Below are 20,931 nucleotides of genomic sequence, written 5' to 3'. Positions count from 1 at the left end.
ATCCGTCAGACTAAACGACTGATGGATGGTGTTTCTCTCTCCTCCAGCGTCCCCAGCGTGCGGGCAGGGGCGGTCTCCGGTCTGCTTGCCGCTGTGTCTCCAGCACGCCCGGGTGTGAAATGGCGTTGGTGTGCCACTTCTTCGGGCTGAGCCCCGCCAGCCCCAGCTGCCACTCGTGCGATGCGTCCGCAGCCCTCTCCGTCCTGCACAGCTCGCTGCAAATCATCGGTGGCCCTGCGATGGTGTGACAGGCACCAGGTGGCAGGGTGGGTGGCAGGGTGGGCACCTGGTGCCCAGGCGAGGACATGCCCCGCCGGCACTGCTGGTATGGCTGCAGCATCCAGTAGGTGCTCCGTAAATGTCTCCAATGGATGTCAAGTCACGCCGGGGCCCCCACTCTCTGGGAACTGGGGATCCGGTCTCTGGGGCCCTTGCTGAGCCCTGGTGCCCGACAGCCTTCACTGCCTTCTCAGGTCTTCCTGTGGCTCCTACCGGCTCCTTCTCCTGGAGGCCCTCTACCTGGCCACCCTTTTTGGGGATCAGTGACATCTCAGGACACGTGTCTGTCCCTCGGGTGACCTCGGCAGTGGCCCAGTTCTCAGGAAACGTAATAGGACACTGGGGAGGCTGCATTCTGGGACAGCTGGTCCCTGGCACAATCCTCCCGACACCTTGCCACGCTTGTTTATTCATTCAGCAAACACCCACTGAGACCCGGAGTGCACCAGGGCCATCCTAGATCCCCAGGGTGTGCTGGGCCACCTGACACTGCCCCTCCCCTCGGGGCGGGGGGTCACAGCTCCCAGCACCCAGCCTCTCGTGGCCCTCCAGGGGCCCTGCCCGCCTCCGTGCTTCCCCACACCCCCTCCCCCGTGCTGAGACTCCTTCACCATCATCACTTGCTCACCTGCCTCCCACCCCCGAGGAGATGCCTGCTGCCCAAGGGTAGGACCTGTGTCTTATCCGTGGTGCCCCAGTGCCCAGCATGGGATCTGACATACAGCCGTGGCCCAATAAATGCTTGTCGAGTGAGCCGGGGAGGCCAACCACCTTAGTTTCGGGAAGGCAGCGGTTTGGGGGAGCCTGGGGCTAGCCGTGGAGTAGAGACAGCCCAGGGTGGTGAGCAGGCGGCGGGGTGGGGGGGCACCCACAGAGCCTGCCCTTCACCTTTGCTGCTTGGCATGGGTGTTCTCTGGCAGCTCCCTGCCCCCGGTCCTGGGACAGAATAATGCATCAGCTGGGGGCTGTTCGGGGCTCCTGCACCCCCATCCTTGGCTTGTATTGGGGCGGGATGGGACAGGGGGCTCGCCCTGATGAGAGGGGGCGTCTGGCTGTAGTTTAGCCCCGAGTTGCCTCCTGCCCTTCTAGCCGAAGCCGGAAGGGGGCAGTAAAACACACCAGCGATCCCTTGTGGCTCCGGGGAGGTGGTCGGCTGCAGGCTCCTGCCACCTCTCAAAGCCCCAGGGTCTGAGCGGGGACAGCACAGGGGTCACCCCTACCCCCAGGCTGTGGGGGAGGAGCATGTTGGCCAAGCCGGGGCACTCCAGAAAGGCTGAGGCGGTCTGCCCAGCGGGGTGCGCCGAGCGTCTGCCTGGAGGGCCCCCAGCTCCTGCCAGCACCCTGTCCTGCGCCCCAGCCCGGCTTCCTCTCTTCTCTGAGCCCCCCTGCCCGCCCCTGCACGCCTCCCCACTGCTCCCGCTTGCCCTCCGGGTCTCAGCTTTCTGGGCGGTCTTCACCTGCAGCCCCGCCAGGGTCAGGTGCCTCCCCGGGCCCTTGAGGCCCCGGCCCACACCCCTCCGCTCCTAGGACCCTGGGTGAAAACCATCCATCCCCTGGATCAAGATCCCTCGGGATCTACCGGGTCCGGTCCAGTCTCCCGCCTCCAGATTGGGGTTCAAATCCGGCTCTACGTGTCACCACGAGCCTGCTCGCCCCCAGCCTCAGTTTCCTCAGCTTCAGAGCGGGGACAGTGAGGGAATTTGAGGAGGAGGGTGTGGCGAGGCGGGGCACCTGGTACACTCTCCTCCCGCTGTGTCTCCCACCCCTTCCCAGTGCGAGGTTTGTTGACCGTGTGAATGAGAGGACGAATACGCAGTGGGTCTAGGACCGGAATCCGTCTGCCCTCCTTCTGGGGGTGGGGGACCCCGGGGCAGCACCCACCCGGGCTCCCTGCTCCTGCATAGCCCAGCTGCCCTTTGACCCTTAGGCGTGCAGGGGCCGGGCCAGGCTGTGGGAGACGGTACCCCAGCCCTTCCCAGGCAGCCACGTCCGTCGGCCACCTGGGCACCTGCCTGGGTTTCCCCGAAGTCCAGGTGAGCGGTGAGTTGCCGGGCACCCGAGTGACAGGACCCACATGACAGGTGGCCACTGGGGGCCTGATTCATGGCTTTCTGGGAAGTGGGTTAACGGAATCCCGGGGCCCAGGGCCTGGTCAGGCCTCCTGGCTGAGTCACAGTGGCCCCTGGAGGAAGGAGCCGTTACTGAGCCTCTGGGCAGCCCCGTGTTCCCAAGGCCCCGGGACCTCCCCACGACCCCACACCCTAAGTCTTCCCTTCCCCACACAAACTGGGGACCATCCCAGTCAGTGTCAAGGCCACTGGCCTGCACCACCGGGCCTGGGTCCTGCTCCTCCAGAGGCCAGATTCTGGGCCCACAGCTGGAGCCCAGGTCCTGGGCCCCCAAACCAGTCCACTGCTGGTGGGGGGTGGTAGGGATCTCAGCCAGAGCCCCCACCTGGGCCCCCTTAACGGCCCATTTCCTCCCCACAGTCCCGCCCCACCTGTGACCTACAGCCTGGGGTGGCCAGACCGAGCCACTCACTCACTCGGGGGACTGGTCCAACGGCATTCCACCTCCTGGGATAAAACCTGGGGTGACCTGTGGGGAGCTCTGCACACAGCTCTCCCAGCCGCGCCCGCGCCCCCACCGGCCATGGTGGTTTCCAGAATTCCCCCGGCCCTGGGTGGAGGCTGTCTCAGGATCCTAACCCCCCTTCTGCTTCTGGCTTCTGCAGGTGAGTCCTGAGGCCCCTCTGCGCCTCCCTCCTCTGTCCCCCAGGGCCACCCCCTCCCCTCCCCCTACTCAGCACTGGCCCTCTGGGCCCTGCCGGGACCCAGTCTCCCCCTCCCCCTCGTGCTCGCCTGCTCTCAGCCACGTCCGTCCGGTGGCTGCCAGCAGAGGACTGCAAGGAGGCTGCAGTCCACCGCCTCCTCTTCCCTCCCGGCTCTTGGGACCATGAGTGTCGTTTCAGGCCTCAGGCTCGGGGGTTGAGAGGGTCTCGGGCCGGGGTAGGTGTGCGCTCCCCCTCTCTCACCCACCCCCACCCCCACCCCCACCCCGTGAGAGGTGTCAGGCAGGTGGGATGGAGTCCTGGCTCAGGTTGCCCGACAGGAAGCTGGTGGGAGGTTAGGGCCCCGGCTTAGGGCCGAGCCTGAGGCTTCCGTCAGCCCTGCCCAGGCTCCGGGAAATGCCCCGCCCTGGAGAGACACCCCGGGCACCGGGGCTCCTCTCTGCTGGCCTGACCCTTCTTTCTCTTGCCCTCAGCCTCCCTCCGTGCTGCCAGGATACCTGGTGAGTTGGGGGGGCCCTGGGGGAGGGCTTGAGGGGAGGGGCTGCATCTGGGTCTGTCTGTGGGGTAAGCAGATCAGAAGGGGGCGGTGGGGCCAGAGGGGAGTCCAGCGGGAGAGGAAGGCAGGCAGCAAAGAAGGCCCAGGAGGCAGAGCAGAGACTCTGACTCGGAGGGGAGGGGCCCAGGCAGCGGGGGGAGCACCAGCAGATGAGGGGAGACGGGTGGCCAGCTCGCGGGGAGGGAGAGGAAGAGAAGGGCCGGGGAACGAATGGTGTGGGGCGTGGGCAGGGTAGGATCGTTGTGCCACTTGGATGACAGAAAATGTGACCCTCGTCCGCCAGCACCCCCAGCTTGTGGGAAGCCCCAGCGGCTGAACCGGATCGTGGGCGGCGAGGACAGCACTGATGCCGAGTGGCCCTGGGTCGTGAGCATCCAGAAGAACGGAACCCACCACTGTGCAGGCTCCCTGCTCACCAGCCGCTGGGTGGTCACTGCTGCCCACTGCTTCAAGGGGTGTGCACGACCGGTCCCCTCCACTTGATGCCCCAGGTTTCCTGCCCCGGACCTGGGCTCCCCACTCGGCACCAGCCCCCGGGTCTTTGTCTGGCCTTGGGGCCTCTCATAGAGGAGAGCGTGCCTGCTTCTGTTTCGGGGCCTTCAAACGCATGTGGTCCCCCAGACACTCCCTGCCTGATCCTTCCCCACCACCCCTGGTTCCTGGCTGACCCCACCCCCTTTCCTGTTTCCCCCAGCAACCTGAACAAGCTGTCCCAATTCTCTGTGCTGCTGGGGGCCTGGCAGCTGGAGAACCCTGGCCCCAGGTCCCAGCAGGTGGGTATCGCCTGGGTGCAGTCCCACCCTGTGTATTCCTGGAAAGAGGGCTCCCGTGCAGACATCGCCCTGGTGCGTCTGGAGCACGCCATCCACTTCTCTGAGCGAATCCTGCCCATCTGCCTGCCTGACTCCTCCGTCCGTCTCCCTCCGAACACCCGCTGCTGGATTGCAGGCTGGGGGAGTATCCATGATGGAGGTGCGGCTTTTCCCCTGCCACGTGGCCAGGGGGTGGATGGGGACAGAGGGTGGCAGACGCTCAGAGACACAGATACAGTGGGCAGCAGAGGTTGGAGCCAGAGGCATAGCAGAAGGAAAAAGACAGACTCTTCTTGTGACGACAGGGACGGAAGAAAAAGTGAGCCGCGATCCAGAGGTGTGAAGTCCCAGAAACCTAGGTGGACAATTTTAGGTCCTTTCTAGTTAAAGAGTATCTTGGCTATGTTCTGAGGGAACAACAGCCAGATCAACGAGGCTATTAAGTGATCTAGGAAAGGCTGGAAGGAGGCCTGTATGGGGCCTGGCTGAGTACATGAATGTAAAACAGCCCTGAGATTCCAAAGTGGGAACAGGCACTCCCTGGTGGCAGCATGCCATAATTGCAGGCAAAATTCCCAGAAGGAAGTAGGCTCCATAATTGGACAATATAATTGTCAGACCAAGTCTGGAGGTCTGGAAAACATCATCTAGAGACACAAGGCAGATAAAGTAAGAGGCAGAGAAGCAGAAAAAGGTAGGTGGGTAGATAGATAATGGGGGTGATAGAATAGAAAGATAATGAGTAAGCAAAAAGTGTCAGAAAAATGGGATTTTAACCAGATTCCAAAAGAAATCAAGGGAAATGACACCAGGTGTCTGGCAATCCCACTGAGTCTGAGGTTGCAGACAGCCTCCCCATCGTCATCCTGCAGGGCTCTTTTGAGAACTGGAGTTATGAGCTGGGGAGGGCCTACAGACCAACCCTAGGGCCTGCAGTCCCCCTAGGGTGTGGGGGATTCCTCGAGTTCCAGTAACGTTCAACATTAGGGGATCGTTTACTGCACCCTTCCTCTGTGGCAGTCCACTTCCTCTGCTGGAGACAGTAGTGCTTGGGGCAGGACAAGCCGGGACCAGCAGTTCTAACCGTTTTGTGGGCATCAGGGGACTCGTTAAAGATTCAGAGTCTCACGCGGCTCATTCACGTTCGGACCCAGTAGGTCCAGAGGTGCGCAGTGTCGGAATTTGGGTTTTCCTCAGGCATTTGGGAGTCTGACGGAGTTGATCCATTAACCTTTGAGACTTGCCTCTGAGGGAGAACGGAGGGGCAGCAAAGAGAGGGCTTTCCAAGCCTGACCCTGTCCTCCCTGCCCCCAGTGCCCCTGCCCCACCCCCAGACCCTGCAGAAACTGGAGGTTCCCATCATAGACTCGGAAGTCTGCAGCCGCCTCTACTGGCGGGGCGCTGGGCAGGGAGCCATCACCGAGGACATGCTGTGTGCTGGCTATCTGGAGGGGCGGCGGGACGCCTGTCTGGTGAGCACCTGAGTTTTCCCACTTTTGTCCCGCTGAGCTCCACCGCTGCCCGCCCCCCCCCCCCCCCATCAGCTGAGACCTGTAAGTGCCCCTAGACACCTGCAGAACCTGGCCTCTGCTTGGCTTAGTCATCCGTCTGTTCGGCCACGCGGCCACGCACCAAGTGTGTACTGAGCATCTTGGGCGGGCCAGACCCCACTCTCTGGGAGCCTGCCTTCTCCTCAGGGGGTTCCCATGCCCTGGTCCCCACCAGCTCCGTCACCATGGTGGAGGGCGGCAGGCTGGTAGAATGGTAGCACCCAGGCTTGGACGCTGGAGGGTCCTGGTTGCAATTCCTAGTCTGCTGCCCACGGATGCCAGTCTGGGCAAGCCAGGGCTTCCCTCTGAGCCTCGGTTTCCTCATCTGTAAGGCAAGCAACGGTACTCCCTGGCTTGGGGGCTGTGAGGGACAAGGTCTGGCACAAAGTGCTTCTCACCAGAAGCGAGCCTGAAGGCCTGTCCAGCTTAGCCCTCCCGGCCCTGGTGGAGTCGCAGTACCATGGGGGGGGGTGTGTGTGTGCCCCCTTGACCCTCACCCCAGGGAGCCGTCTGTCCCCCCACTGTGTAGGGTCCTGGGCTCTGCCCAGCCCTGACCCGCGTGGGTCCCTAACTTTCCCCCGTCTCCGCAGGGTGACTCCGGGGGCCCCCTGATGTGCCAGGTCGAGGGCACCTGGCTGCTGGCGGGCATCATCAGCTGGGGCGAGGGCTGTGCGGAGCGCAACCGGCCCGGCGTCTACATCAGCCTGGCCGCCCACCGCTCCTGGGTGATGAGGATCGTGCAAGGGGTGCAGCTCCGCGGGCACTCACAGGGGAGGGGGCCCGCAGGGGAAGGCGCGCCCTCCCCAAGGGGCCCGCGTTAGGGACCTGGGGAGACGCGGCGGCCACGCCGTTGTAAGTAAGCCATCTGCCTCCGGGGGGCGCCCGCGTGCTGGCACCGAGCGGCCTCGCAGCCCGCCCGCCAGCGCGAGCGCCTCTGTGTGTATGTATATACATGTTAATAATTTTTACAGTTATTTGTACCCCGCCCTCATATCTTATTTATTCCTCCAATTTCAATAAATTATTTATTCCCCCGTTGCTGTTTTCCTAGGTATGACATTGGGAAGCAGGGTACGCTTGGGGTTAAAATGGGGGCAGGTCGGGATGAGTTTGGTCGCCTGGCCAGGGACCCAGGTGTCCTGTCCACCTGCGTTTCAGTGTTCTGACCCCTGGCCTTTGCACTTCCTTTCTGTGCCCCCCTGCGACCAGGAAGAAAGGAGGCAGGAGGCCAGTGGACCGGCTCTGCCAGTGGAAAGGGGGAGTGCTGGCTGGGGGGCGGTCCAGGCCCCCAACCTGCCGGTTGTGTTTCCAAAACGGGGCTAGCTGGGAGAAGCCCGCCCCTATGAGAGTGGGATGTCCCCTCCCTCCCCTCAGAACCAGGCCTCCCGGATTTGGGGCCTCTACACCCCCAGGAGCTGGCTCCGGAGTGACTCAATGCCGATTCTGTGAGTCCTCCAACAAAGAAGGGAGACAAACAATGAGACAGCAGGTCCCCAGGCCCTGCTACACCTCGGGCTTGAGTCACCTGGCCTGTGCCTACAGCAGGTGGGACCAAGTCCCAGGCTACAAAGGGATCTGCCCACTTCCCCGCTGGCTAACACCCCCTTCCTCCAGGACTGCCCTCCCCCCCCCTTCTGCAGCCCAGGCCCTAGCCTCCTGGACCAGCCCCCCATCCCACCCCCGGCCCCACATCTGGAGCCTGACCCAGCCCACCTGGGATTCCCTGCAGTGAGTGAGACATGCGGACCCGGGCTCTGTGGTTGACCTGAGACTGTGAATTTCACATAGTTCACACAGAGAGATTCATTCTAGGGTGCCTGGGTGGCTCAGTCAAGCGTCCGAATTCGGCTCAGGTCATGATCTCACGGTTGATGAGTTCAGGCCCTGCATCAGGCTCTCTGCTGTCAGCACAGAGCCCCCTTCCTATCCTCTGCCCCTCCCCCGCCTCAAAAATAAACGTTAGGGGGCGCCTGGGTGGCGCAGTCGGTTAAGCGTCCGACTTCAGCCAGGTCACGATCTCACGGTCCGTGAGTTCGAGCCCCGCGTCAGGCTCTGGGCTGATGGCTCGGAGCCTGGAGCCTGTTTCCGATTCTGTGTCTCCCTCTCTCTCTGCCCCTCCCCCGTTCATGCTCTGTCTCTTTCTGTCCCAAAAATAAATAAACGTTGAAAAAAAAAATTAAAAAAAAATAAATAAAAAAATAAACGTTAGAAGAAAAACATTAATTCTAGAGCGAAGAGGTCCAGTCCTGCTATAGGAGAGATGATGGCGCTCTGCTTTCACCGTGTCTCCAACTGGAAACGCCACGTGAGTCTTCGAGAAGGCAGCGGCGGGCAGCGCAGGGTTTTGGCTTGCCTGCCATTTGGTACCCTCGCACCCTTTGCTGGGAGGACATCTGCTCCTGTAGTTTGGTCGCCCTTCTGTCATGACCAGATCGCAGCGGATGCTGGGGGATTGGTTTGATTAAAAACCAAACACTGAACGGGCCTCCTGCCCGCCTGGGAACCAGCATTTTCCTTCTGCCGGTTCCCACATCACAGGAAGTGAGCGGCCGACTCAGGTGAGTGCTGAATCCACATCCCGGCCCTCCCCGCATGTCGCCCTGTGCCTGCCCCTCCCCCTGCCCTCAGCTCTCGCCTTCTGCCCCATCCCCCCCTCCCCCTCCCCCAATCCGCCCTCTGTTCCTCGCCCCCAGGTTCTGCCCCTGCTTCTTCCCCCATTGCTTCCCCTCCCTCCTCTGCCCCTTCCTGCCAACGGCTCTCTGCCCCTCAGTTTCTCCCCTGCCTGTGCATCTTTCACCCCGCCCTGTGCCCCCGTTCAGTGGTCAGAGGGTCCCCCTCACGTGTCATCCGATGGAAGCCGCACGGAGGAGATGCCTAGAAACACCTGCCGGGGTGGAGGAGCGGCCTCACAGGTGGCAGGACACTCGTGAGGGTGGGCTCTCGGGGGCTGAGCGATCAGCCTCCAGGCACCCGCGCCCCCCGCCCCCAGCCCAAAGGCACCTGCCAGCCTCCGGGAGGAGCCCGAGGGCAGGCCGGGCCCTGGCGTGGGGAACCACACGAGGCTGCCTGCTGCAGCACGTCCGGTGACCCCCTCCCTAATCAGGATGGGGGGTCCCGGAGCTGCAAAGGTAGCCCCGCGCCGGCACGGTCCACACCAGGATCGCAGCGAAGCCCCTCGGCCCAGAAACACACCCCAAATCTGTGCCACTCTGGGTGGGGCAGAACCCACTGCTTTGTCTGCACCGGCACCGCCTGCCTCTGGGGGCCACAGACCGAGACCCTTGCAGCTGTCCCCTGAAGGGGACGTCCCAGGGGCCGGTGGCAAGGGGCCGGCACACCCACGTGCCCAGTGGACAGGTGTTGTCATGCCCAGAATTCGTGATCCCCAAAGACCACTAGGGAGCCGAGTCCGATGCAAAAGCAAAGAGCCTTTATTCGAGCTAGCTCGAGCTCAATCCCCTACCTGCACGGACGCAGCGGTGAGATACCAGGGAAAGAGGGCGAGTTTCAAAAGGACAAAGGTTTTATTGGGGCCTGGGGGCAGTTGGTGAGGTAATGGCTATGGCCTCAGCCGATTGGCTGGGGAAGGGTCCTGGGGAAGGATCGAGTCCTGTTAGGCAGGTGAGGGGGGGTTACTCAAGGGGAGGAGGTGTGGTCAAGGTGAAGGACACAGAACAAGATGGAGTCGGCTGGCGTAGGCCCGCCCTTTCAGTGTCTCCACCAGCTTTACCTCCCTCGTGGAACAGACCTTTGCAGAACTCCCTTACCTCCCCAAGGGCAGAGGCGGGGCCGTCTGGCCATGGTGACAAATGTCATTCCAGCGGGAACTGTCTTCCCTGCAGGCTGTGAGGTCCCAGCGGTGCGTCTGTTCCTCCACATGCTCTGTCCTCAGAACTTTAACCCTTGAGGAGACGTCCACCCCCACCCCCACCCCCCCGGAACCTCACAGCTCTGCCCTGGCGTCCAGAACAAGCTGGCCAACACCCACCCCGCGACTTGCTGCCATGGCCAACGCCCCTCCCTGGTGCCCCCCACCTTAGAGACCGGAAGAGTCAGGCACCTGCTTCCACCAGCTCCCACAAGGTCACAAGAGCCCGTGGGACTGAGTGTTGGCCCGGGAGAGGGAAGCAGATGTCCAATGTTTTCTTGGGGAGACTGTCTTTTTCCCGATAAAAGGGACATACTCAGCTGGCATCCTTTCCCCTCTTCTTTCTTCTTCTAGTCTTGGATGTAAATGTGATGCTTAAGAGCCAGCAGCCACTTTAGCACCACAATGCTAAAAGCTGCTGTTATTTTTATAAAAAATGTAGGTATGCATTTTATGTCTTCTCCTCCCTCCCTTTTTTTAATTCATTTTTATTGTATTTTACAATTGTATTATTGCATCTTATTAACGTGTGGGTTACGGTCTTTTTAAGGTTCCCAGACCCAATTCCAGCGTGGGAGGAGGGGTCCCCACAATGAACACTAGACGATCCCCAGATACGAGAGTGCCCAGAATTCTCCGTCCTGACACCGTCCACCCAGGGACAGCGACAGGGGCCACGGGTTAGGGGTTCAGCCCCACACGATCACCCCGCCCCACAGTGCTCCCAACCACAGGCCACAGAGAGGAGGGTCCTCCTCCACGGGCTCTTCCAGTTGGTTAGAGTGGCTCCCAGAAGTCAGGGAAACGTGCACGTTTACCACCTTTTGGACGGATACGACCATGTGCGCACGCAGGGTGGAGGGGCCGCCTGAGAGCCACCGGGAGAGAAGCCAACCCCCCCCCCCCCCCCCCCCGTCATCTCCGACTCCCAGCAGCCAGAACTGAGACGACAGGAGTGTTTGTCACCCTGTCCATGGGGTTTGTGACAGCAGCATCGGTGGGAGGCGACCGGAGGCTCTAAGACACACTGCCCTGGGTGGTTTGACCCGCATTTCTTCCCCACCTGCTCGCCCGTGCTCGGGACGGTCTTGGGCGACGCCTGTCATGATGTAATTATTGTTAAATAGAAAATCGCAAGCCCCAAATGGCATCACTCAGGTCAAGTCTCCCACCTGGAGTCTGGGCCCTGACCTGGGTGCGCTTTCCAGCCTGTCCCGGAAACGAAACAAGGCCTGGTCGGTGCCAGTGAGGGCCTCTGCGCCCGGGCCTCGCCACCCACCTCAGACCCCCGCCCTGCCCCTACCTAAGGGAAAGCGGCCTTGCCCGCTGCCATCTTTTCTTTTCTTTTGACGTTAACTCTTTGCCCACCCTCTCCTTCTTGTAAAAAAAACCTCCATTTTGTGCCACTCGGAGCTCCCCGCTGCCCGATCCTTGAATCGCTTAATAAAGCCCATCCGATCTTCAAATTTACTCGTTTGGATTTTGTTCCTTAATGTTATCGATACTCTCACAAGCGTCCCAAGAGTTGGGTGAGTGATGTAGCCCGCCCAACAGTGACTCCGCTAACCCAAGGGCCCCGGCCCCTCGAAGCCGCCTGATTTCTAATCTCTAGCTGCTCAGCCCGCGGTCGCCATGGACACCAGCTGGCCATTTCAGACTGGATCTCCCAGCTCTGGCCAGCAGCACGCCCGCCACCTGCCCCGCTCCCTGCCGATAACACAGGGACAGCCCACAGGAGCTGGCCGTGTCTCAGAAGCTGGCTCAGATTTGGGGCATGTGCGAACCCTCTGTGTCACAGTAAACTCCCTCGACCTTTTTGAGGCAAAGGGGACCTGCTTTCAGTCCACTTAGCCCACCGTGTCCCCCGGGTGCCTCCCCTCCTTAGAGGTGGCTGGAACATTCTATGGACAAAGGCTGAGGGGCCCGTCCAGGTTCAATGCCAAGAGCTCAGGGCTGACTGCAGCCGTCAGCCCTGGGCAGAGGGAGCAGACGGTGAGGGGCAGACCCCTCAATCCCGCGGCATCTGTCCGTTAGGGGACAGACCAGCCCCGGGCAGCCTCTAGTTAACGCCTCGGGCAAGCTGACAGCAGCCTGCCGTCCAGAAGGCTTCCCGCCTCAGTCACACACACCCGGGATGCTCTGGAATGTCCCCTTGCCCTGTGGAGTGGCCCTCAGAGCCCCGCTGTCCCTCCCCGCCCCCACCCGTCTGCCTTCCCGGGGAAGGGGCTGCTGGGCCCTTCAGAGTCTGGGTCTCCTGGGGACTTCCTCTCTCACTAATCACCTCCCTGTGTTCTTGTGCTCAATTCTCCAGCTCCTCAGTCCACACGAGAACCCTTCCAGAAGGCAGTGAGGAGGAGACACAAAGGATTCAAAGTAAACAAAATCCCTCAATTACCTGGAGCGTTTGTGCTTAACATTTGACAATAACCACGATTCCCCCGTGAGCCAACCACCTGGGAGCCTCAACTCCACCCACCAGGCCCGAGGCCTCACCTCCCCGCCATGACCACCGCCCGGGGGTGCGGCGTGTGCGCACGTGTCCCTCACGTCCACCCGTGTCTGTGCGTGTGCACACCTGCATGCGTGCTATTTGGAGCCCATTCGACTCCTGCATCCCCGCCCCTTAGAGGGAAGGAGCCTGAGCCAACAGCCAAGCGCGCAGGAAGGTTCTCCCGGCCGAACTTGACTGCAGCATAGACACAGGTCCCTTTGTCTTCTCTTTCTCTGGCCCCCAGAGGCGGTGTGTGGAGAGCTGTAGAAGCCTGACCTTTCTGATTATACAACCCCACCCCTGCCCCCCACCGACTGCAGCAGACAAAGGAGGTTCTCATGTGCCTGGTGGGGGTGGGGGTTCCTGGTGCCTGGGGGAGGGGGGATCCTGGTGCCTGGGGGGGTGGGGTCCTGGTGCCTGGGGGGACCAGGTGGGGGGGCACTGGTGCCTGGGGGTGGGGGAGTGGGAGTGGGTCCCGGTGCCTGGGGGGGTGGCATGGAGGGGCACTCCATACCTCCTGAACACCTAGCCGCCCTGCCCATCCCGAGGCACAGCTGAACGTCTTTCCAGGGCACCTGCCAGCCACGCCCGGTCAGTCCGTGTACCTGGTGGGCCTCTGGCAGGCCCCAGGACTAGTGACGCCTCCGAGGGGCGAGTCAGGGCCAGGAGCTGCACAACTCAGTGTCGTATAAGGAGGAACAATTCGGGGCCAACACACGTCTGTCCGGGGCTGAGCCGCTACGCCGATGAGGAAGTGGTTACAATTTATTCAGATGTTTCTGAAGGCTGACAGCTGGACTTCTGCCCAAAGGCCCGAGTGCTTGGCGACCATGAGAAGCGGGCGCCGAGCACAGGATAAACGGTCCCTTCTTCCACCTGGACCCCGGGCTCCGGTCCCGCGCGGCCTTCGTCTCTGGACTCGTCGGAGTCCCTGGGAAGGGACTCCCGGGGACAAGCGTCTCTCCCAGCCCGCAGGAGAACCCCATGCCGCGTGGTGCTGAGGCGCCGGGCACTTGGGGCGCGGGGACACCCGGAAAATGGGAGAGTAACACCACCAGCAGGTGTGCACGAGGGTGTGGAAAGGTGTCTGCCCTGCCCCTCCCCCTCCCCCCACGCCCTGCGTCCTCAGCTCAAACAGGATCCTCTGCAAACACCTGGTTCTGTGTCCCCAAAGGCACCTTCTGCAGCTGGGTGTCCGCTTTATCAAGGCTTAAACCCTTTTATACCCCTAAATGCATTTTATTTTTATTTTGTAAGGTTCATGATTTTTTTAGTAATCTCTACACCCGATGTGGGTCTCAAACCCATGACTCCAAGATTAAGAGTCACACGCTCCTCTGGCTGAGCCGGCCAGGCGCCCCTGCCTAAATGCATTTTAAAATGCTGCAAATAGAGGGGTGCCTGGGTGGCTCGTTCAGTTGAGCGTCCGACTTTGGCTCGGGTCATGATCTCGTGGTCTGAGGGTTCAAGCCCCTCATCGGGCTGTGTGCCGACAGCTCAGAGCCTGGAACCTGCTTCGGATTCTGTGTCCCCCCTCTGTCTCTGCCCCTCCCCCACTTGCACTCTATCTTCCTCTCTCCCTCTGAAAACTCAACGTTAAAAAATATTTTAATTTCCTACAAACAAAATCCTCTATACGGACTCATTTGCGTCTGGCTTCTTCCATCCGGTGTTAGGATTTTGAGGTTCATCCGTGTTACTTGAACTTGACTAGTTTGTCCCTGTTTCATTGCTGAGCAGTATTTCATTTTATTTACACTTGGTGCTGTCTCTCCACGTCCGAGCCGACGAACATTTGGGGGCTGTGTCAGCGCTGCTGTGGACAAAGTGGACAATCGTGCACAAATCTTAGTGTACGTAGAAGTTTCCAGTCCCCTCGGTCACCACCTAGCGGCGGCATGGAGGACGCACGCGGGAGGCATGTATCCGAGTTCATGAGGGACAAGACGGCTTTCCCGAGTGGCCGTGCCGGCCTGCATTCCCGCCCGCAGCGCAGGAGCTGGTGTCTTGGTGTGTCAGGTGAGGAGGGGGTCCGGTGACTCGCGGACACCTCATTCCCGGGGCTCCAGCGGCCCTGCCTGGGCTCACCCGCAGGCGCACAGAGACCACAGACAAGTGCAAACCTCTGTGAGGCTGGTCCCTGGTTCTGTGGGCGCTGGATTTCTCCGAGGCCTTCATTTTCTCGTTGGAGGTTTCGAATGTCCCTGCTGCTGTGACATAAAGGTCCTCGGACAAAGAGACGAGAAACATTTCAGGGGCGCCTGGGGGCTCAGTCGGTTAAGCGTCCTACGCTTGATGTCGGCTCAGGTCATGAGCTCAGGGTTTGTGGTTTCAAGCCCTGCATGGTCCCACTCTGCCCTGGCAGTGTGGAGCCTACTTGGGATTCTCTCTCTGTCTCTCTCTGCCCCTCCTCCGCTCATGCTCGCTCGCTCTCTCACTCCCTCAAAATAAATAAATAACCTTAAAAAAGTTTTTTTAACGTCGATTCATTTCCGAGAGGCAGGGCCTGAGCGGGGGAGGGGCAGAGAGAGAGGGAGACACAGAATCCCAAGCAGTTTCTAGGCCCTGAGCGGTCAGCACAGAGCCTGATGCGGGACTCGAACTCACAAATTCTGAGATCGAGGCCTGAGGCAAGTCGGACACTCAACCCAACGAGCCACCCAGGCTCCACACTGAGCCTGCTTGGGGATTGTCTCTCTCTCCCCCTCTCTCTGCCCCCTCCCCCACTTGTGCACATGCGCACTCTCTCTTTCTCTCTCTCTCTCTCTCTCTCTCTCGAGCTTAGATATTCTTAAAAAGAAAAAATGATACAAAATAAACCGGCTTCAGTCGTAAATTTTATGTGTATTTTACCACAGTAAAAATACCTGCCAACCTCGTACAGCATGCGAACTGATGTGGACGACGTCGCAGAAGGCCTCCTCCGCTGGAAAGCCCCAGAGACACGGGGGGCTGGGAGCAGAGAGAGGGAGCGCAGAGAAAATGCCCCTTGCCCAAAGGCGTGGCGGGGTCCGGGCACAGGCCTCCAGGGAGATGGACCCCACTCTGGACCCCCATCCGACTCCCGTGGGGTGAGAGGGAGACCTGAGGGCTACAGGGCACACCCAAGCAACTTGTCCGTGGTCCTCAGCCTTGGCCTTCTGCAGTTTGGGGCCAGAGAGGTCTTTGTTCGTGTGTGGATGGGAGGGCCATGCTGCGCATCGTAGGATATTTAGCGAGTTCCCTGGCCTCCATCCCCTCGATGTCTGTAACGCTCACCCAGTTGTGACAACCCCATGTCTCCCCACACGCCAAAGGTCGCCTGGGGGCACCGCCAACCCCACTTGGGAACCACTGCTCTAAACCAAGGGGGTTGGTCCTACCCTGGAAAACCTGTGACCCCGTCAACAGCGCTGACAGAGAAATCCCTCCGGCCAGCTGGTTGTCTTGGGTGGGTCTCCGCAGGCTCCTGATGGACACGAGGCCCTGGAAACGCCGAGCGAGGCCCCTCGCTGAGGACTCTGACCTCCGGCCGGTGGGGACAGGCCGGCTGGGGGGTTTCTGGCTTCCTCGTTTATGGACGCAGGCTCCGGGCTCTGTCTAGGCCGGGGCTTATGTTGGCCGACACGGACTCCTGCTCCACCGCGGGTAAGGCCCACGCTATCCCTTCCCCTCCCTGGGTCCCGGCTTGCTCATCTGTAAAATGGGGCAGCTGCCGCTTACTCTCAGCAGGACCAAACGATGAAGGAAGTCGGGCCTCCTGCTCCCGCCCACCCCGCCCTGCAGTCCCTGCACTCAGCCAGACCTGCTCCTGGCCCTCCCTCCCTCCTTCCAGGAAGCCAGAAGGGCAGCCAAACCCACAGAGGAGTTCGCAGCCTCTGGCTCGGGCTCGGCCCTGTGGAACCAACAGCCCTTTGTCTCCTCCTGGGGACCTTTCCAGAGCCCTTTGTCTGCCCCAAGGCCACCTCCGCCCCCTCCCCTGGCATCACAACAGCCCTACGGGGAGTCTCTCGGGGCCTCTCCAGGCTGCCCCTCACCCCTGCAACATCCCTCAGCGGGAAGCGCCAGGGGTCCTGAGCTCTGGGTGGCGGCTGCGGTGGGGAGGGGACGTGTCGGATGGGGGCTGGTTGGCAGTGCACGGGGCGCAGGCTGGGAGAACTGGGTCAGGGAAGGGGCAGGGGCTGGCTGGGGGAGGTGGGAGCCAGGGCCGGGTATCCCTCCTCTGGCATCTCCTCGGTGGGGGGGGGGGGGGGGGGAGGGGGTGGCGGCAAAGGGCAGAAGCGGCCGCGAGGAGCTGCTCAGGACTTGTCCCGGGATTGAGTTCGGCCTTGGCCACTAACTCCCTGAGTGACGTCGCGCAAAACACGTCCAAGCCTGTGTCTTCAGCTGTAAAATAAGAATAAAGCAGAGATTCGATGTCATGAGGCCTGGCCCACGGGAAGGCTCCAGCAGCAGGTGTTCGTAGGAGACCTCGGATGGGGCAGCGGGAGCGGAACTTTTTTGTTTTTTTCTTTTTCAAGTAAGCTTCATGCCCAACGCGGGGCTTGAACTCACGACCCTGAAATCCAGACCTGAGCTGAGGTGGGTGGGTGGGTGGGCATCTCTGGCCACCCCTCGTTGGCTCTCCCCACGTCCCGCGGGCCCGGCCTGGGCTGCGGGGCGCACCTGTCTGGGGGCTGCGGCCAGGAACTCGAAACCTGAGTGGCCTGTCCTCTTCCCAGGAGGCCCTGCTGTGGAGTCACTTTTAGAGACTGTACCGCAAGCCCTGGGGAAGACAGTGGGGTCATTGCTGACAGGTCGTCGAGGCTCTGAGCTCAAGGCTCAAGGCCACAGGACTATGGGAACAGAGCCCCACGGTCCCCCCGGGAGCCACTTAGGGAACAGACCCAGGGCAGTCGCCTCCAAGGCCCGAGACTGCACACCTTCCCTGCACGCGCTCCGGTAAACGCCGGATGCGCGTTCGGTCCGTGTCTGGAGGCTCCTTGTCTTTTCCTTCCGCGCTTCAACATTCTCTGGTGTTCCCCTGACCTGGCGAACGCGAAATAAAGACTACGAGCAGGTTGCTGCTGCCGCCGTTTCGCTGGCGGAGGCAGCCCTGCACGTCCGCTCGGCCTAAGTGTCTGAGAACTCTGTCTGCGGGGCGCGTCTACACCCCACGCGGAGAGTTGCCGGCTTCTTGCGAGAGCCCGTCCAGAGGCGGAGGCTTCGGGACCCCTTGCGGTGGACGCATATGGGCAGCGCCTGGGTCTGAGGGGGCGAGCTGGGGGCTCAGACCAGGCCGAGCGGGTACAGGAGGCGCTGGGGGCTGGCGGGACCCGGCTTGGCCTTGGGAGGTGAGGCCGGAGGGGAAGGGGGGGGCACGAATGACCCGCCTGGAGGCTGACCCGGAGAGGGGAAGAGAGGGGCCCCCGGGAAATGGAGTCTCTTCCAAGCGCTGCATCCCTTGGGTGCCCAGCGTACGAGAAAAGGCAGGGCCCCTCGATGAAAACTTCTAAGGGGCGCCTGGTGGCTCACTCGGTCGAGGGTCTGACTTGATTTTGGCTCGGGTCATGATCCCAGGGTGGTGTGGGATCGAGCCCCGCGTTGGGCTCTGTGCTAAGCATGGAGACTGCTTGGGATTCTCCCTCTCTCTCTCTCTCCCTCTGCCCCTCACCCGTGCTCACTCTCTGTCTAAAAAAAAAAAAAAAAAAAAATGTGTTAACAATTTCAGGATGCGCCCGTCAGAGCTCCCTGCCAGGCAGAGGCCCTTCTGTGTGGCCCTACAGGTGGCACGCCCGTGACACAGTTCTGGTGCTGTCTTCTCGTGGAGTCCCTGAAGCCTGGAGGGAAAGGCTCCCCTCAGGTGCCCTTACCCAACCTCCAGGACCCCTCCCGCCTGACCTCTCCTCCCCAGAGCCTCCCTGAAACCACGTTGTCATTCCCAGACTTCTCGAAGCTCCTCTCCGGTCCTGCCTGCAGCACCCGAAGCGTCTCGGGTTAGGGTTGCCACATCCAGCAAAAGACACCCAGTTACATTTTTTTATCTTTTTCTTTAATGTTTATTTATTTTTCAGAGAGAGGGAGAGGGCAAGCAGGGAAGGGGCAGAGAGAGAGGGAGACAGAGGGTCTGAAGCAGGCTCTCCTCTGATAGCACAGAGCCTGATGTAGGGCTCGAACTCACAAACGTTGAGATCGTGAGCTGAGCTGAAGTCGGATGCTTAGCCAACTGAGCCACCCAGGCGCCCCTAAACTTTTAAATGTATATTTTTGAGACAGACTGTGAGTGGAGGAAGGGCAGAGAGGGTGGGGGGGACACAGGATCCAAAGCAGGCTCTGCACTGACAGCAGAGAGCCTGACATGGGGCTCGAACTTAAGAACCGTGAGATCATGACCTGAGCCAAAGTTGGATGCTCAAACTGAGCCACCAGGTGGCCCCACCCAGTTAAATTTGAATTTGAGATGAACAATGAAAAAAATTTTTAGTATAAGTATACCCCGTGCAGTGTTTGGGATATACTTATACTTAAAAAAAATATTTAGGACATAGTTTTACGTTTATCTATTTAAAAAAATTTTTTTTAATGTTTATTTTTGAGAGAGACAGAGAGAGCATGAGCAGGGGAGGGGGAGAGAGAGGGAGACACAGAATTGGAAGCAGGCTCCAGGCTCCAAGCTGTTAGCATAGAGCCCGACATGGGGCTCAAACTCACAAACTGTGAGATCGTGACCCGAGTCAAAGTTGGACGCTTAACTGACTGAGCCGCCCAGGCGCCCCTGGGACATAGTTATACTTTTAAAAACTCAATGTTTGATATATACTTTGGTAAAAAGTTATTTGTTGTTTATGTGAAATTCAGATTTAACTGAGTGGCCTGCATTTTATCTGGGAGCCCGCCCTGAGATGTGTCCTGGGATTCGAGAGCAGGAGTCAGCTGAGGTAAGGAACAGTCTAGAGCTTGGCCGGACGACCATCGGGCCATCCCTCTTGCCTCTTTTCTGCTGTTCACCGGTCTCCCTCTCCCACCCGAGAGGTTCAGACCCTCCGGGGACACGGCTGTCACATGCTCCCAGTCCTACTGATGACAACACCAGCCGCCTGCAGAGCCCGACTGGCCCATCTCTGGCCCTGAGAACAAGTGGCCCAGCTGGGGCCAAGGCGCACCTCTGGTCCATTGGGATTAGGTGAGGGGGGACAGGTCAGGGGGTCCCAGTGGGGCTGCCTCGGCCTCAGTCCAGTAGACTGGAGGAGGGGGCCCAGAGAGGGGTAGTAGTGAGCTGGGCAGACCCTGGAGAAGCTGCGGCCCCAGGAGGAGCTTCCCCCAACACTTAAAGGGTCTTTTTTCCACCAGGAGAGCAGAAGGTCATGGCCCAGAACATGCTGAGCCCCAAGTGGGCCTGCTGGGACCCACGGGAAGAGACTCAGAGGCGGCTGTGGGTCTCAGCCCCACATGAGCGGCCCCTGGGGCCCGAGTCTCTGGACACTGAAGGGGAGGGTATATCCCAAAGAGGCCTCTGCATCTTTTCGGAGGGAGCAGGCCTGAGCTGGGGTCTGAGGACAGGTGAACAGAGCACCTGTCCCGGGGACGGAAGTGCACGTGGGGAATCAGGCGGAGCCCCAGCAGCTGGAGGTTTGTTACACGGGGAAAGAACCGGCCCCTCCCGAGGGATGAAGCCGGCTACCTGTCCAACGCGGACAGTGGGTAGACGGCAGGAAGGACTTCCTAGGCGAGGGGCCTTTGGAGCCGGGAGGGAGGGGTGCACGGAGGCCGGGTGTGGGGAGAGGGCCAGGGAGCCAGCCTCCCTCCGGCCTCCAGCAGAAGCAGCCCACGGTGAGGAGGAGCCGTCGAGGCCACACGGGGTGGAGCCACCTGCCAGCCCACGCAGGGTGTGCTGCCTCGCGGAACCCACCTCGCGTGGGGACCGGTCCAGGGGTCCCCCACCTTGACCAGGCAGCCGACGACCCCGCCCGGGGTGGGGGGGGGGGAAGACCCGCTCAGGGAGGCCACCTGCTGGGTTCTGAGAGGGGCCTGGGTCCCCTGCGGCGGAGACCCGGTGACCCCGGTGCTGGTGGCAAAAGGCGAGGCTGGAGCAAGCTGGAGTGCATGTTAAATAAAGGTTCGCACACGCACACACACACACACGCGCGCGCGCGAACCCGCATGGGCCTTGTCACTAAGGGGAGGGGGCCTGGGGCGCACGCAGCTCCCACGGCCCAGCTCTGGCCCCTCTGCGGTGTCTGTGCGAGGACCGCACCGTGGTGACCCCGAGGTCCCGAGAACAGGTGCGGCATCGCCACAGCGCGGGTGTGCCGGCTGCCCAGGGTGCGCGCGGGGTTCGCCGCGAGAACCACGCGGGACTTCCGGCCAACTGCTCACAAATAAGGACCATCTGGGCCACGGACCGGGCTTTGCAATCAGTGGGCACACCTGCCCCTGAGCTGGCCCCTGCCCCCCCGCCCCGTCCTGCTCCCTCGCTTCCCGAATCTAGTCACAAGGCGGTGACCGCCGTGGACCTGGGCGCTGTGTCTTCAAGCCAACACGGTCCCGTTTCTGACCGTCCTGGTTGCCATACCGGGAGCCCTGGGAGGTAAGGTGCCCCCCTGAAGCAGCCAGCCCAAGAAAGGCC

The 20,931-nt window shown here is 61.1% G+C and overlaps 1 protein-coding gene and 1 long non-coding RNA gene across 12 annotated transcripts in view; both read left to right on the top strand.

Annotated features, from left to right (window-relative positions):
* Nucleotides 1–20,931, top strand: part of PRSS22 (serine protease 22) — a 146,430-nt gene that overhangs the window by 16,779 nt on the left and 108,720 nt on the right. For 8 of the 11 annotated variants that reach the window (XM_086691518.1, XM_086691511.1, XM_086691515.1 and 5 more), the window contains 6 exons: nucleotides 48–266; nucleotides 2,769–3,017; nucleotides 3,887–4,081; nucleotides 4,321–4,598; nucleotides 5,753–5,910; nucleotides 6,579–7,026. In XM_086691518.1, the coding sequence (XP_086547644.1) occupies nucleotides 181–266; nucleotides 2,769–3,017; nucleotides 3,887–4,081; nucleotides 4,321–4,598; nucleotides 5,753–5,910; nucleotides 6,579–6,809 (1,197 nt within the window). In that variant the 5' untranslated portion in view covers nucleotides 48–180 and the 3' untranslated portion in view covers nucleotides 6,810–7,026. Of the gene's footprint in view, nucleotides 1–47; nucleotides 355–2,768; nucleotides 3,018–3,886; nucleotides 4,082–4,320; nucleotides 4,599–5,752; nucleotides 5,911–6,578; nucleotides 7,027–20,931 lie in introns of those variants that run through there. The other 3 variants (XM_086691519.1, XM_086691521.1, XM_086691520.1) reach the window with 3 other exon arrangements.
* On the top strand, nucleotides 9,706–11,326 carry LOC147573201 (uncharacterized). Its single transcript, XR_015245287.1, has 2 exons — nucleotides 9,706–10,298; nucleotides 10,407–11,326. It is a non-coding gene; the product is annotated as an uncharacterized LOC147573201 (long non-coding RNA).

Source organism: Puma concolor, chromosome E3, assembly GCF_028749965.1.
Source record: "Puma concolor isolate L17-30 chromosome E3, mPumCon1.1.hap2, whole genome shotgun sequence".
Classification (NCBI taxonomy): domain Eukaryota; kingdom Metazoa; phylum Chordata; class Mammalia; order Carnivora; family Felidae; genus Puma; species Puma concolor.
Note: the sequence above shows the minus strand (reverse complement) of the source record. Positions and strands in the feature narration are given on the sequence as shown.